At 34.2% G+C, this 16,578-nt stretch overlaps 1 protein-coding gene and 1 long non-coding RNA gene across 3 annotated transcripts in view; one reads left to right on the forward strand and one right to left on the reverse strand.

Moving 5' to 3' along the window:
• LOC125679060 (uncharacterized) overlaps positions 1 to 16,578 on the forward strand; it is a 21,471-nt gene continuing 4,893 nt past the window's right edge. The window contains exons 1-2 of the long non-coding RNA XR_007371690.2: positions 1 to 146; positions 2,484 to 2,650. This is a non-coding gene — a long non-coding RNA (uncharacterized LOC125679060). The remainder of the gene's footprint in view (positions 147 to 2,483; positions 2,651 to 16,578) is intronic.
• The window catches only part of LOC125679049 (uncharacterized), a 22,269-nt gene continuing 16,283 nt past the window's right edge, over positions 10,593 to 16,578 (reverse strand). Inside the window, exon 9 of one of the 2 annotated variants that reach the window (XM_048917956.2) lies at positions 10,593 to 12,816. In XM_048917956.2, the coding sequence (XP_048773913.2) occupies positions 12,606 to 12,816 (211 nt within the window). In that variant the 3' untranslated portion in view covers positions 10,593 to 12,605. The remainder of the gene's footprint in view (positions 12,817 to 16,578) is intronic. The other variant, XM_048917957.2, reaches the window with a different exon arrangement.

Below are 16,578 nucleotides of genomic sequence, written 5' to 3' on the forward strand. Positions count from 1 at the left end.
GAGATTGCGAGTGACGTTGACACATGCAAGGAATTTGTTTATGTGTGCCATGCAAATATCGACAAAATGTGGAGTATTTGAAATATATGACATGGGATATATGGAATATATATGTGAAACGCTGAGAATTTATTGATATTAAGAAGGTATGTTGATATCATTCATTGACAATTTTGTTTAACGGAGAAAACATTCCATTTAGCATGTCGATCCGATTTTCATCTGTCACAGACTGAAATAAAACTGCAAAAGTAGCACATTAGACCACATACTTTTATATACTTCTTATACGCCGTTTGAAAGGTCATAAACTAATGTACACGGCAATTACTGACAGAATCGTCTGTTAACAAAACTGCATAGCATCAGTGCAAAATGTAAAACATGGGCTAGGCCTAGATGGTTTCGTGTTTAAATGTTCAATAATTACTTCTTATTGAAAGTGGTAGGATTCTATCAATAATTCTGATATACTATGGGTATTTTACCGTCATTATCGCCAGTTAGACCAATATTTAAATTTTGGGATAATGTGTTACTTTTACATTTTCTATTAAGGTACCTCCATGATCTATTTATAACAGTCATACAGTGACGTCATACGGAAGCGCATGTTTGTCATGTTGTTATGATACAAAATGTTCTCAAGTAAACAACCAAAATAGTTTTTAACAGTTAGTAGCTCCCTCTTTTTGTGTAAGACAGATTTTAAAAATTATGCAGTTTACGTGCATAAATGAAGCATGACCTGCCTTAACATACCCGCGGAGCCCAAGCACTATGGTATATGCTTTTAGGCGCGTATGAATTCATTACGTTTTTGGATTTAATGTGTAAATTCTAGTCCAGCATTAATTTTGTCCAATCAAAACAATTGTAATAGATAACATTCGAATTAATACTATTTAAATGGTTATATGTTGATTTATTATTCATTGTTTAAGACTCGTTTTATGTAGTGATGATACATGTACGTGTATATTTGATAACCAACCGTTTCCACAAGGCTACACTGATGATGATCGATATACAGATCAGAACCAAGCTGAAGCTGCTGAGGGCAACGGAGACTACAAGTAGAATTATTTGGTTATTTAGAGCCACGTAATCGTGAACGAAAAATAAATAACTTATTTACAGAATTATTTGAAATAAAATTAATATGAACTATTTTACACGTGCGCCATGGAAAATGAAATTAGTATGAGCTAGCTATTTACAGCATTGTCATATAAAAAATGCATATGAGCTAATCATATCCAACTGTGTCATTATAAAAGGTAAAGTGTTATAAGCTAGTCATTTACCGTTATGTCATTATTTAATGACATACGCGACTTTTCCGACATTCTTTTCATCTCCTCGACATAAAGAGTTCTTGTATCATGATTTCCGAAAAAAGGTTTGAATATATACTATTGTAATATTACCACACTCCGTATATCAGAAAAAGGTTTGAATATATACTATTGTAATATTACCACACTCCGTATATCAGAAAAAGGTTTGAATATATACTATTGTAATATTACCACACTCCGTATATCAGAAAAAGGTTTGAATATATACTATTGTAATATTGCCACACTCCGTATATCAGAAAAAGGTTTGAATATATACTATTGTAATATTACCACACTTCGTACATGTATATCAGAATGGGTAGGTGGTTAGATCAATTAACTAGGGAAAAAAATTGAAAAAAGATCATAGTGCAAGGGCCCCAGATTCGATATCCGATTCTACCAAATATTTTACCCTCCTTCTTTGCTATAGTAATGTCCATTTCTACAACTTATTGTAATACACAAGAGCTGACTACCATGTCACTTTTATATGACCGTAAATATATATGCTAACTCAAAAACAGGCATGGTAATATACCCTAAGAATGTTTGCAGAAACGAGATAGAATGCAAGTGAAATGTCACGAAAAATTATGTAATATCGAGAAACGCCACTTCTATCCTTAGAAATACGTGTGAGCTTGCTAGTTGTAGCATTCTTCTTATGGAAAATGAGATCATGACCTGGTAATATTACTCATATAATTCTAAACATTCAAATGAGTATGATTTAGTACTTTAGAGTCGTGTAATTACGAAAAAATAAAATGAAAATGACTTGGTTATTCAAAACATTACTGTCCCAAGTAAAGTGGCATGGACTTGCTATTTACAGACATGTAGATAGAAAACTGAATATAAACTGGTTATTTACAGACGTGTAACAGTTACTATAAAAGTAAGAAGAGTATGAACTTAGTCTAGTTATCTACAGCATTGCTATTGTGGAAAATGAGATGAATGTGATGCGGCTCTCTTCTTTTTACAATAGAATAGTGTAATAAAAAACATTAAAATAAATATGTATTGAGTATTCATCGTAAAGGAATTGTTGTGAACAGAAAAAGTAGAAGTATGAGTGGTCGGATTTACAACAGACTGTGAAAATTAAAAGAGGGATAAGGTTTTTATTTGCAGCTGCCTTTTCAGAAACTTTACTGCACATCTACAGGATACTTCGGATCATGTTCCAAAGGATGAATTGGCTGCGTAAATTGTAGGAGGAATTGGAGGAAGAAGATGGCGTGACAGACAGATAGAGCGGACTAACAACAGATTACCCGAACTTTCGTGATACATTGCGGGTATAGTGGTGTAATTATATGAAATAATAGGAGTGGGATTACTATATACAGCAGCAGATATGTAATTATGAATACCCGAAACACAGTTTACCGGTCCGATTTCTAGTAAACAAGCAAAAGGCTCATGAACCACAAAGCTCACCTGAGCTACCTTGCTGACACAGAAATGTGATTCCTAAGATTAAAAATTTATAATAATTGCTCAACAATAACCTAAGAGCAGGCACTGGGCAGACATATATGTACACTGTATGTCTCTCAATGCAAATTAGTTTGATCACGTTTAATGACATGTTGCTATGCAAAACACGATAGAATCCCATTGGGTTCTCTGAACCTTTGCTGTAGATCAAAGGTGTCATAGATCGTACATATCTATGGATGCTATTCACAATAGGCTCGTTGATGAAAAGAATTTAAGATTTTTATGTAACCGTGATTAACACCTGCTGCCCTCTATTTGTTTTCCCCACCTATATATAACTTATTCCCCTGGGGTGGGAGTGGGGGTGGCTTGATCAGAATTGAATCTAACTATATGAGGATGTATGCATTTAAAATGTACTCGTGATGTTTTTATAACTAATTTTATATACACTTTTAAAACTTCCTGCAGTGACGTTCAGAACAGTTTATCCGTGTTTTCTGTATACAGTGTGGTTCTATATGACGCTTTGATCCCAATCCAGACCCCCAGGGTCTTATCTATAGCAGTCTTGTTCTTGAAATGAAATGAATCCCATCTAAATATCTAAAACCCCTATTGTGGCCATGATTTGAACACATTTGTTTACACTAATGAAGATGTTTGCATATTGTTTCTACGAATTGCATTTCTACTTATTTTAAACGATTCCCCTAGATATCCTGTGATAAACTTTGAAATCTTGTTGTGGTCCCTTCCGGGCCGCAGGTGACAATGATTTGAATAAATTATATATATGGGAGCTATTGCCGTATTTTACAAGTCTTGTCATTTCTGACCTTGTGATTTTTAAGAAAATTCTTAAAACACCAACGTGATTTTTTCCATATGTTACTCCTCCCCCCCCCCCTCCCCCCCCCCCCCCCCCCCCCCGATAAGGCGTGACATTTCATTTGAACCAGCCTTTATCCACATCTTCGCTAGCCAAGGGTGACGCTCCAAAAAATGATCTGAATAAAGGATTATGTCTGTTGAAAATTTAAAACATTCAGTTTGAGAAAACAGATAAGATTAACTAGCTCTCATTGCAAGTAGAATTTGCATGCATCCCTATTTCAATCAATCAATGCTTTATGCTCATGAATGTACAGTCATACATTACAGAGAAGAGAAGGAATCACGTTGAAGTATTACTAACAAAGACTCTTCAAATCCCAGTTTTGACTCTTTTCAATTCGTACATCTGGCTCAGCTGTGGCCTGTATTAGGTATAGTTTTCCCCACTGGCTGTGGATTGTAGTCCCGGGTCCGACTACCTCCGCCGCATTAGTATATTTCACATCTGTTGATTAAATTATCTGCATATGATTGTTTCATTAATTAAACTCTCTAAAACTATGAAACTGACTTGCACAAATGTGTTGAACTGTATGTACATTTGCTAATTCGCCCTATGTAAATCTTGAGTATAATTAGTGAATGCATTGATTATATTAAATATGTTTAACTAAAATTAGTCGAAGTTCAGTTGTTACATGGCATTGACCCACCTCCAGTTCCGACATTCGTATTAATGGTGTTCCGCACCGGCTGGTTTTTCCCCCATCGACCGCGAGTTGAATACTTTAATTCATTTCCTTCTTCCGCATTAGTTTTCAAAATATCTTTCAAAGAGACATGATTTAATTTTCAAGGTAATGAATTTAACCGACTAACTCCACTTTCATGATACGTGAAATATCACCACATCTTTACGGTATAACATTAATATTTTACCGATGTTGTTTAGATAAAAAAAACAACCTTTGCAAATGCATGTGTTAATGTACCTACCTTCCTTTGCTAAAGTGACCGAGAAAAACCTCTTCACGGTCATTTCCAGCATGGCTGATTTTTGATAGTTCGAAATATCTAAAGTTCAACAATAATATAAATATAAATTGTTATACCCCTGGACAGAGGACAGAAATGTATTTTGCGTTTTAGCGTTGATACATTCTCCAAACACTGAGGTGGGGGTTATTTGATATTTCAGTATTATGAAATTTTTTGCAAACTAAAAACAATTCAGTTACATGTGTCTTTGATGCAGACACCCATTCGAGGAACACCACATTTGCCATTCATCGATTCCAGTGAGATGTTGTTTCGTGAAATGACATAGATACAGGAGGTAGCAGTGTCTGCAATTAAACGTAAAATCATTCAAAACACCTTGATATTTATTTCTTTTCAATATTGGAATCTGTTGTTTCAGATGTTCGAGAAACAGTTTTAAAGTGAAATACACTACATTCTGCAATTCGCATTACTTCTATATATATATTTACATATCTAATGTTTTCACCTTCTATATATTTACGAAGTGAAATGATAGCCATTTCCTCATGAATGTGAACAATGTGCGTATGAATCTTGATAAATATAGCGTGAACTATTTTAACGGATGGAAATATTGCCACAGAAATGAAAGTAGAATGCAAATATAAAAATAATAATAAAAAATAAAAATTTCATTTTTGAAAATACAAAGGATTAAAGGTATGAACAACAACGCTTCGTGTCAGCCCACTTTTCGTTAAGCATTAACGCGCTTCATGACGTATATTGGCGTAAAACGTCACAGTTTATGTCTTCATGTATTTTCAAAAATGAAATCTATTTTTTATTTTAAATCACTGCTCAAGGTTTGTAAAAAAAAAAAAAAAAGAAAAAAATGATACAAGTCTAACCACCTTGATTGTAAATAAAATCTACATTTGGAAGCCAAAACATAGTCGATGATTTGTATGTCCGAGGAATTTCATTCAACCGTGAAAGCATTACACTCTGTAGACTGCCGTCTATTTTCCGCTTCACTGGATCACAGGCTCTCAGGGATTCTCTGTACGACAGTTCCTGTTTATGAACGTGTACGTCATTGGAAGTCACTTTAAAAAAGAAATCGAAAGAAATTTTATTTTATTTAAAAAAAAACAACAACCCACAATACTTAATTTCATTGATTAACATCAAGTAATAATTGATTAACAGTTTATTAAATATGTATTTTAAACGATGAATACCATCACCACCCCTAGATGCATTAATGAAAATTCTTGTAAATGGGAAATACGTCAACGTCAATTGGTACACGTTCATGCTAAATATTTACAGTTTAATTCTGATTGAGAATTACCACATAAGTATGGCAGTTTTCTATCTTCTCGTTCAGATGCCTTTTTCATCCTCAGACATATCTCTGAAAACAGCAATTTTATATAATTTATGTAATGTTGTATTCTTTTCAGTTTTGATTTATCAGAACCGTTGCATTTTTTTTATGGTACCCTTAGTACATCCGATTTCTTGGATCTTTCCATCAATCCACGCTGAATTGTTAATCCCCATCCTATTGATAATATCTTTGGCGAGATTTTTGTCGTTTATGTAGCTTTGAGGTACGAGTTGTGAATGTTTTGCATCGCATTGACTGGAAGCTGAATTTCTGTCAAGATGATATTTGTTTGAAGCAAAAACGCCTACAAAAATGGAAATGAGCAAAGTAAATAAAATCTTATAACTCCATATTAGTTCATCTTCGCTAGCCAAGGGTTTACAATCCGCTCCATTGTAGAGAAGCGGAGCGGATCGTAAACCCTTGGCTAGCGAAGATGCATATGGTACCGTATAAGTTTTACATATAGTTCACCTACTATCGAGTTCGAATCGTTTTCTGGTTTATATATAAATGTATTTGTTCTATCGCCGTCTCATTGTCAGGGTTGTAATAGACAGTTAATCCGAATCTTGCTATTATATTTTACATATTCTTAATTTGTAATGAAATTTCAACAGTTTAGGTTATCCGATGACGACATACCAACTATCGCACGGTACTATTTCGAGTTCTTCTATTGGTTGGTTCTACAATTTAACTTTCACCAATAAAATTAAATTCATCTTTGACCAATAGCTATATGTATATAACTACATTTACATGCTACAAGGACCTATCTTGTAAAACGGGGAAAACACTTATGAAAAGTTGATAGAAAGTAAGCATGGGGGACTAATTCTGTTTAAATTCACTTTTTGACTACTGACTTGAAATGAAATGCTTTGGAATTTAACCTAAGCACCTGACCCCACCTCTGGTATATGGTACAAACTTTGTGCAAACAATATCAATGGACACATGTAAGGTGAAGATAACGAACAGTGATCAATCTCATAACTCCTACAAGCAATACAAAATAGATAGTTGGGCAAACACGGACCCCTGGACACACCAGAGTTGGGATCAGGTGCCTAGGAGGAGTAAGCATCCCCTGTTGACCGGTCACACCCGCCGTGAGCCCCATATCCTGATCAGGTAAACGAAGTTATGCGCAGTCAAATCAGTGTGCCAAGAACGGCTTAACAATCGGTATGAAACACGGCAGACAGCATTTGACCCAATGCGAGGTTGTATAATGTTATTACAAATATGTATAATCATATCAAGTCAAGAATAGTACATGGTGATGAGATTTCAAATTGTTTTAATTGTGAAAATGGTGTTAGACAAGGGGAAAATTTGTCTTCATTATTATTTTCAATATAATTAAATGACATGCAAGACTTTTTCAGCACAATATGTAAATGAATGTGATTAAAACCGCATGGAACGTCTAAAGTATTATACGGGAGGGATCCCAAGTATAATAAATAAAGATTTCCTTGGTTTTGCATTTTCACGTGTTTCACTTTTTACATTAGGTTTTTCGGTCTGATAAAATTTGGTTCGGTCCGGTGTGTTCATTGATTACACAGGACCGAATGTCCTGTGTGGTCCAAAAAAAACTTTCGCATAGACTGATTAAAAAAGCTAAACAAAAAACAAGTAGAAAAAGCCAATAAAGCACTTTATGAAATTCTTAAAAAAGGACGTTTGCATAACCTATCAATACAGTGTCAGTTAGATTTATTTGATAAAATTGTTCAACCCATCTTATTATACGGCTGTGAGGTGTGGGGATTTTTAAATAATGCAATTATAGAAAGAGTCCACCTTAAATTTTGCAAATTATTATTGAAATTAAAACAATCTACCCCAGACTGCATGGTGTACGGTGAACTTGGCCGACATCCCATGCACATACAAATACAAATGCGTATTATCTCATTTTGGCACAGAATTGCACTTAGTAAAGAAACAAAAATAGCGAATCTCCTGTTAAAACTGGGTAATAATGTTACAAACCAATACGCGAAAGAGATTGCTTGGTTCAAGAACGTGTCAAATATCCTTAACAATTGCGGACTTTCAAACATTTGGCAAAATAACGCATGTAATCCAAACTGGCTAAAGTCAAAAGTAAAACTTATTTTACTCGATCAATTCAAGCAAAAGTGGAATTCTGACATCAAAACGCTATCAAAAACTATAAACTATAGAATGTACAAGGATGAATTAAAATTTGAAAAATATTTGGATATCCTACCCAGAAAAAATACTATAACCTTTTGTAAATTTCGAACCTGTAATCATGACTTACCTATTGAAAAAGTACGCTGGCGAAACGAGCCCCGAGAAACAAGACATTGTAATAAATGTGAATTAAATGAAATTGGTGATGAATTCCACTACATGTTTAATTGCAAATCTCTGATTGATATTAGAAAACAATGTTTATCACCAAAACAAATACGTTTCAAAAACATCATCACTTTTAAAAATATAATGAATTCAAACAAGCAATCTTTTCTAAGAAAATTGTGTTATTTATAAGAAATATTAATAAACTATGCTCCCCGACCCAATGACTACTCGAATCTAAAATTACATATGTTGCCAATCTCCATACTCACGCATGCCTTAAAACATTTAGTGATATATTATCATCACTTTTATATAAGATACATGTAGTAAATCTATGTAATTGTGATGAGAAATAAATTCAGTTCAGTTCAAGGTATATCCAGTATGTTTGTCCAACTCTCTATTTATATTGCTTATAAGTTATGAGATTGATCACTGTTCGTTGTCTTCACCTTTCATCAGTAGTAAAGAGATCAATGAAATAAAACATTACCAATGTCCAAAAAAAAATAAATTTATAAGTTAAATTTTGGAATGTAAAGAAATCAGTCTGACAATTTCGTTTAATCGGATCTCTTTTGAGTTTTGTTATAACAGTCACCAGATATTGCAGTACAGTTGTATGTTCATTTCTTCATTATTTTATTCCTCTTATTAAAATTTACATGTATCTTTTAATTTCTATTCCTTTTTTATTTTCAAATTACTATATAAAAGACTTCCTAAGAGAACGTTAAGATCTACACGCATATTGTCAGTTTGATGATTTTGTAGGACATTTCATGTTGAGGCTGAAAAATGATGAAAACTGCTGATTGCATTAGAGATTATAAACTGTATTCTGATATGTTGAGATAACTGTAAGCTCGATTTTTAGTTTTTATCTCACATTCATTCCTTGATACATGTATTAGTAACTGGATAGTTTATTCTTGCTTATAAGTATTTATTTTTAATGGGGAGTTACGAATAATTTATAATTATCCATCTATGAATGTATGCAAATACCGAATCAGTCTTTGATGTGCAGACATTTTGTAAACAGAACAAAGGAGCTACAAACTTTTACAGATAGATAATGGATTTAAGTTACCTGTTAAATTGGTTACAATGACCAAAACAAAATGGAAGTGGAGACATAACTTCATCTTCAGTCGTAGTCCATGCATGTCCCACTACTGAGATATAAAGCTAATGTGCTTATTGCGACTCTATAAATAGTTTATTTCCATCAATTACCGATAGTTCTATCCTGGTATAGTATCGGTCAACACCTCACTTTATCATTTTCAAAAACCTAACAAGTAGAAACCCCTGGAACGCTGAATTTTGATGTATGTGTAACGTATTTCCTTATACGCAAGAAGGCTATCAAAGTCCGCGCCTTGTCAATTCAAGGGTTCGAGGTGTAATTAGAATAGCAACTTCCATTGATAAAATAAGATTGGGAATGTTATTAGAAATTGGGCCTGCAGATATATACAAATATGGCCTAACCCTACCCAGGTTAATAAGTACTATGAAATCAAGGAAAGTCAATCAACATACAAAGATCAGGGGTTCACCAAATGATTTATAATATCAAAACAATTTAACAATGGGTATGACCACCCTCAGCGAACGACTGGCTGACCTCGGACTAACGCTTGTACTGCAGTCTTATTCAGGACACACAGTACAAGTGACAGCCCTTCAACCGCTGCACACACTGTAGAGGCTTATTCAGGCAGACACTGTGAACAACAGCCTGGTCGTCAGTCAAGTCCAGTGCCTTTATCTGATCGACCTCGACAGTGACAGGCCTCTTACTACTAAGGTCAGCCTATTAAAAGGACAGCCTCAATGCCTCCACTCTAACACCGTTACAACGTACGGAATCAAACACTGGCTTACTCAGTAAATCACTTTATTGCTTGCAACTTACTGTCAATCTTGTCCACCACGTCTTCTCGCTCTGGGCTTCGACAATAACTGACTGACGACTACTGTTTCGCGCTGTATTTATAGTGTTAGGTCATGTCACTAAATTAGGATGTTTACATTGAAAACTACAATGTAGAACCTAGATGGTCGATGGATAAATTTCGGGAATATTACATATGTAAGCATTGCAAATGTCCTCGAAATTGTTTCTAAGTTCAATTCAATTTTTGTTATTACTTTAAGCTTTATATCTTGTCAATGTATCTCATTTCTAAACCACACACCTTAGTAAATTATAACACAACACTTGCTGTTTGTTGAATGAAATTGTTTATTTAAGCTTGATAAATTCAAGCTGTGTATACCAAAATCAACATGTAAAAATTAACACTTCGGTTGAAACTAAGTATAGTTTCAGGTATAATTGACAGAATGTACAACGGTAATATAATATATAGTAATATAGTTACTGGTTCACGTTTTTGAAAGAAATATTTTTTCATTTTTGATATTTAGAATTAGAAATATAACTCATTTAATGTTGACAACCAAAATGTGGACCTTCTGAATGCAAGGATAAGAGCAATATTTTAGCTATAATTTTGTGTTATGTTAATAAAGACTCGAGTCTTTTTATGTAAACAAACCAGTGAAACGTTAATTTTGTAATTTAAAGCATCTCCATTTTGTACAATCACAATTTTTTTTAAATAACACATTTTACGAAAAGCATACTTGAGATGTGACATATATAATAAACTTGGATCAACATCCATTTATTTTGAAAACTTCATAAACAATAACACACCTCCATCTTTGTTTTGAAAACAAATAATAAACTCTCTATAATGAGCTTCTGTCATGATAAATAACCGTCTTTTATAAAACCTTGTAAACATGTTAGACTGTAGATTTTTATCATTTAAATAGAGAAACAAAATTTGGGGGGAAATCGTGAATCAGTCCCTTTAAGATAAACATATATACCATAAAACTTTCATCACATAAATTTATCACATTTAACAAATGAGTCATAACAAGTAATAATTACATTTTACCACACTACATTTGCATGCAAAAGAGCATCAATAGCAATTAAATTTGTTGGCAAAAGGTGAGGTCCAAAGCCCCAAAGTTGTTCAACATATAACAGATACATAAATACATATTACATATGAAAGTGTTATATTAATAAGGAGAACATATACATGTGTGGACAGTGTACGTACGTTCATAGAACAATGTAAATCACATGACATGGATCAAATTATTTGAATTTCTGAGTTTGATGCTATAAAGATATATTTACCCAGATTGCACATATCTTTGTACGTTTCCCTATTATTTACACATTGATGGTTTCTCATAATATTGCTTGATGTTTTAACGATATTCTGCATATATGCAAGGTGAAGATAACGAACAGTGATCAATCTCATAACTCCTACAAGCAATACATCTATGGGAGATATTGATCAAAACATCCATACGTAGGTATTACATGTCAGTAATTTTGTGTCATTGATGATTGACAAATACATGAGGAAAAATAAAGAAATAAAATCACACTCATGGGGATGATTTTTCCATAGCGAAAAATTCATATATTAAGAGATTGTTCATTATCTTCACTTTTCATATACATACATACACGTATTCGTATATGTAATTAAATTTTCATTTTTCAACGTTTCGAATGTTGGTAATACGCAACGATGTACATAATTTCAAGGTTCTCATAGCAACATGTTGAAATGTAATTATTGTCGATAAAAGAAATATGTTTCATTCAGTTATACATACCGCAGAAATTGCCAGAGATTAAAAATTATTCGTGTTGATTTACCTGGATGCGGGTGGAGTTTATTTAGACAGTCATAATTTTCATTTATAATGAGAAATAGTGGAAAAAATGTTTAGGTAAAGTTATAACTGAATACACTTTATGTTTTACCTCTTGAAGTATATATACAGAAAAGGTACCATCGCCCTCTCTTTCATGCCATAAAGTTATCAGACCTTTTTACTACCTTCCAAGCAATAACAAAATACGACAATATTTTCCCTATCCTTAAAATCTACGTTTGATTCCCATTCATAAACATTATGCATAATATTTCATACTTAAAGTGATAATCAGAAGATTTACTAGTAATGGACGAAAAGTACTTTTTGATGCTAACTGAAATCTTGTACTATGTATATATCGACAAAAAGTAAAGGCATGATCTAAACATTGCTGGCTTTTTTTCTCTTCATGTTAACATTGAATTTGTCGCCGCTGTATCTCCGAAAGTTGCACATTGAATCTAGCAAACGCATCTTCATTCATGACAAATTACAGAGTATGGATTTTCTTCCTCCCTAGGAGGGACTGTGACATTGATCGGATGACCTTGTGAAGCCAGATGAAGAGTCTCATACACTTTTTTCTTGTCTTTCTTTTTTCCTCTTGGCGTGCTTGTCGATGGCTTTGGAGCACGGGGAACACAGGTACAACGTGTATCCGCAGGATCATTCACCTTGTATGATAATCTACACAATTTTAAGTGTTTCATTTAGCAATGCGTAAATTAAAACTATGACTACATTTTGTACCATTTCCTCAAGTGCGCAAGCTGTTATTTAAAAAATAAGATATCATTTTTGAATGTTACTGGGATATGACATGAAGTTGGTCACGTGATTAAATTCTATCGTTATAGTAGATTTGATCACGTACCAACTTCATGTCATATCCCAATAACACTCAAAGATGTTATTTTGTTTCTTATATCTATATTTTCTATTTTGATTTAAGTTCTTACCGAGCTTTCATGATTATGTAGGATATGACCGAAATAACTATTGTAGAACACAAAATATAGTTCGCTAGAGTTTTATCGAATAAAAAATTAGGAACAATATCAAAAAGAATATAAGATATGGATATTTAATTGAAAAGGTTTTTAAAAAAGACGACACTGCTGTAAAATAAAGGTAATTTAGAGCGTAAAGTTAACTGAAATGAAGACAAGAAGAGCGGAGTAAACTACATCCGTGATGATGTGATTTGGTCGCGATCAGCTGTGGAGAAACTGTCGTTGGTCTAGCCTACCAAGTTGAAAACGCAATTGTTGAACCCAGATTTCGACAGAAATTCAAAGAATTTGAGAGAATTGATGGAGGATATGATGGGTCAAGTTAACATTAAGTTCTTAGTCTGGTTTTTGGAAAGAAACAACGGCATTTTCACCGTTAGGACTTGCGGTTGTAGCCATGCAGGAGACGATTCGAGACAGTAGGACATATTTAGACAAAGTGCAGGTAGGTTGCTTCTTTTATTGGGTACCTGTAAAGTGCGAAACGAAACGAAATCTACCGAAACGAAACGAAATCTACCGAAACGAAACGAAACCTACCGAAACGAAACGAAACCCACCGAAACGAAACGAAACCTACCGAAACGAAACCTACCGAAACGAAACGAAACAGATTGTATAACCGAACTCTTTTAATTATAATAATTAAAAATGGTATCTTAGGCCTCTGTGAAAGTTACCACATATAAATAAAATTCGCCTCCCCTTTGATGTAGGCTTTCGGCTTGACTGTTACAAAGTTTTAAAAGCTGGAAAGGGGGGAGTAAGCACAAAGTACATATCCGTAGTTGATTAAATGCCATGCACAATTAGTTTCGGATCCATAAATTTCAGAACCGAGGATTACAGTCTCAGAGATCTGGGGAAACACACTATACGAGGGGTGGGGTCGCCGACGTTGGATCCGCCTTTGGGCATAGATACATTGTTTAAAGAAGCTGGTGTCTGAGAAAATTGAAAGCAGGAAGAGCTCTTAACCTCTTATTTTATCTCTAACTGCTGAGGTGCGAGTACTTTCAATAATGGAAAAACTCTATACATTTTGGGTGTTGCTAAGACGGGGAATTGAAAACGGGACGGAAAACGGAATTTTTTTAATGCAATAATATTAGGAGGAGGTCGGCATTTTGTAAACTGAAAAGGCTTATGAACAAGGGAATTTTAAGCAGAAATCACAAAGAGAACGGGAGGACATATTCAGAATCCACCGTTTGATATACTACATACAAATACACAATATCCACATGTATACATATATTTGTCTTCAGAGCAAAAAATACTGAAACATGTATTCATGCCCAAAAGCGGATCCAACGCCGACGACCCCATCCCTCGTTTAGTGTGTTTCCCCAGACTTCTGACCTGTGAGACTGTGACCTTCCGTTCTGAAATTTATGGATCCGAAGCTAATTGCACATGGTATTTATGTACTTTGTGCTCTTACCCCCCCCCCCCTTCCAATTTTTAAAACACTTTCTATCAGTCAAGTCGAAAGCCTATATCAAAGGGGAGGCGAATTTTATTTATATGTGTAAACTTTAACAGGGGCCTAAGATACCATTTTTAATTATTATAATTAAAAGAGTTCGATTATACAATCTGTTTCGTTTCGTTTCGGTAGGTTTCGTTTCGTTTCGGTGGGTTTCGTTTTGTTTCGGTGGGTTTCGTTTCGTTTCGGCAGATTTCGTTTCGTTTCGGTAGATTTCGTTTCGTTTCGATTTCGTTTCGCACTTTACAGGTACCCTCTTTTATTTACCTTCAGTGTGTGTAAGAGAAAATAAAAACGTACTGACGGAGTTTTTGTTCACTTGAGAGATTTCTGTTGTAGGATTTTAATGAAGACTCGCACCGGTACCCTGACATGAACATAATTTTTCGAGCCTCGAAACCAGCCTCACTTATGATCATGCCGAGTCAATCATAGCCGTGATGGCAGTTGTCAGGAAACAACAGGTTAACTTATCATCATAAAGTAATAGGCTTATAACTCTGCCTACATATTTTCGCTTCCAATATCATAGAACTTTATCTTATAAATTCGCCGTGCAGAAGCTGCAATTTTGGTATAGTTGCAGACGGTATTTAAAGCTGTTTAAAATGAAGCAACAGAACAGTATGTTTAATATTTCTGTTGTATAAATTGATGAAATTCTTGTTTGTTTACAAAATAAACTATGTATAAATATCCTGCTGTGTTTGTTTCTGTTATGATGTCATCGCAGTGGCGGATCCAGGGTTTACGAAAGGGTGTGTGTGAAAGTCAAGTATTAATAGCCAAAATACTCAACCAATTTTGGTGCCAATCTGGAATTTTACTCACACTATTTTTATTATTTAAAGTGGCGAAAGGGGGGGGGGGTCTAAATCCCCCTCTGCATTGCATAAGCAAGAGGCAAGGTGAAAGTACAGGAACTGACTTTTGAAGCAGTGATTGTATTCATACGCAAGGAAAGACTGATTACGTGACCAACTTCATGTTACGCGAAATCGAATCTCAATTTCATTAGTACTGTCATATAAGGAAGTGCATTGGCAAATGTAAATATTTCTTTCTATTCTTAGTAAATTGTCCTTTATATTTGTTGAAAATGTGTGTTAAACAAAACCAAACACTGAGTGTAGAATTATCCCAGGAATGCCGTGGTTGCTTTGAACCATTGACTCACTGAATTTGATGACTAACTAAATACATATTTTGACCACAACTGCGAAAGAAACTATATTCATATAGGTACTGGTTCAAAACTTATTTTAGTGGTAGAAATGCATCATCCAATTATTACTTATACCTATCCAGTTAAAAAAATATGTCGATTAAAATTCTGAAGGGTTTGGAAAGAACTACATATTTTGGCGGAAGGATTGTTCTCAAAGCTGAATTTCTGCACGATTTTATCGTTTATGTTTCACTTAAAGTAATGTCAATATGCATACCCCTGGACGTGTAATTTATGATACAAATACTATAGATTTGGAACTAATTCAAATGTTGTATATCTCTCGATTTGTTTGGTATGCTTTTCCAAACAGAACACCGAATTTTAAAAACGTCTATATCAATTAATCTGGAATTTTGTATGAAACTGTAGTTTATTGTCTATTGATAATAATAAATATATATTAACCCACTTTTTAAAGGTGCAAAGTATTGTAACTTATGGGTAATTTTAAAAACTGACAACACCTCTCTGTTCTTTAACACTTCCGAAAGCACTGACAACACTACAAGCCCAGGTAGCAATAGTGGACACGCCATTAAATTGAGTCATCTGCTGCATGGAAAGATTGATTGATTGTATATTGTTTAATGTCCCTCTTGAGAACCTTTCGCTCATATGGAGATGTCACCATTACCGGTGGAGGGCTGCAAAATTTAGGCCTATAATCGGTACTTATGGCCTTTGAGCAGGGAGGGATCTTTATCGTGCCACATCTG

This window comes from Ostrea edulis, chromosome 2 (genome assembly GCF_947568905.1).
Source record: "Ostrea edulis chromosome 2, xbOstEdul1.1, whole genome shotgun sequence".
Lineage (NCBI taxonomy): Eukaryota > Metazoa > Mollusca > Bivalvia > Ostreida > Ostreidae > Ostrea > Ostrea edulis.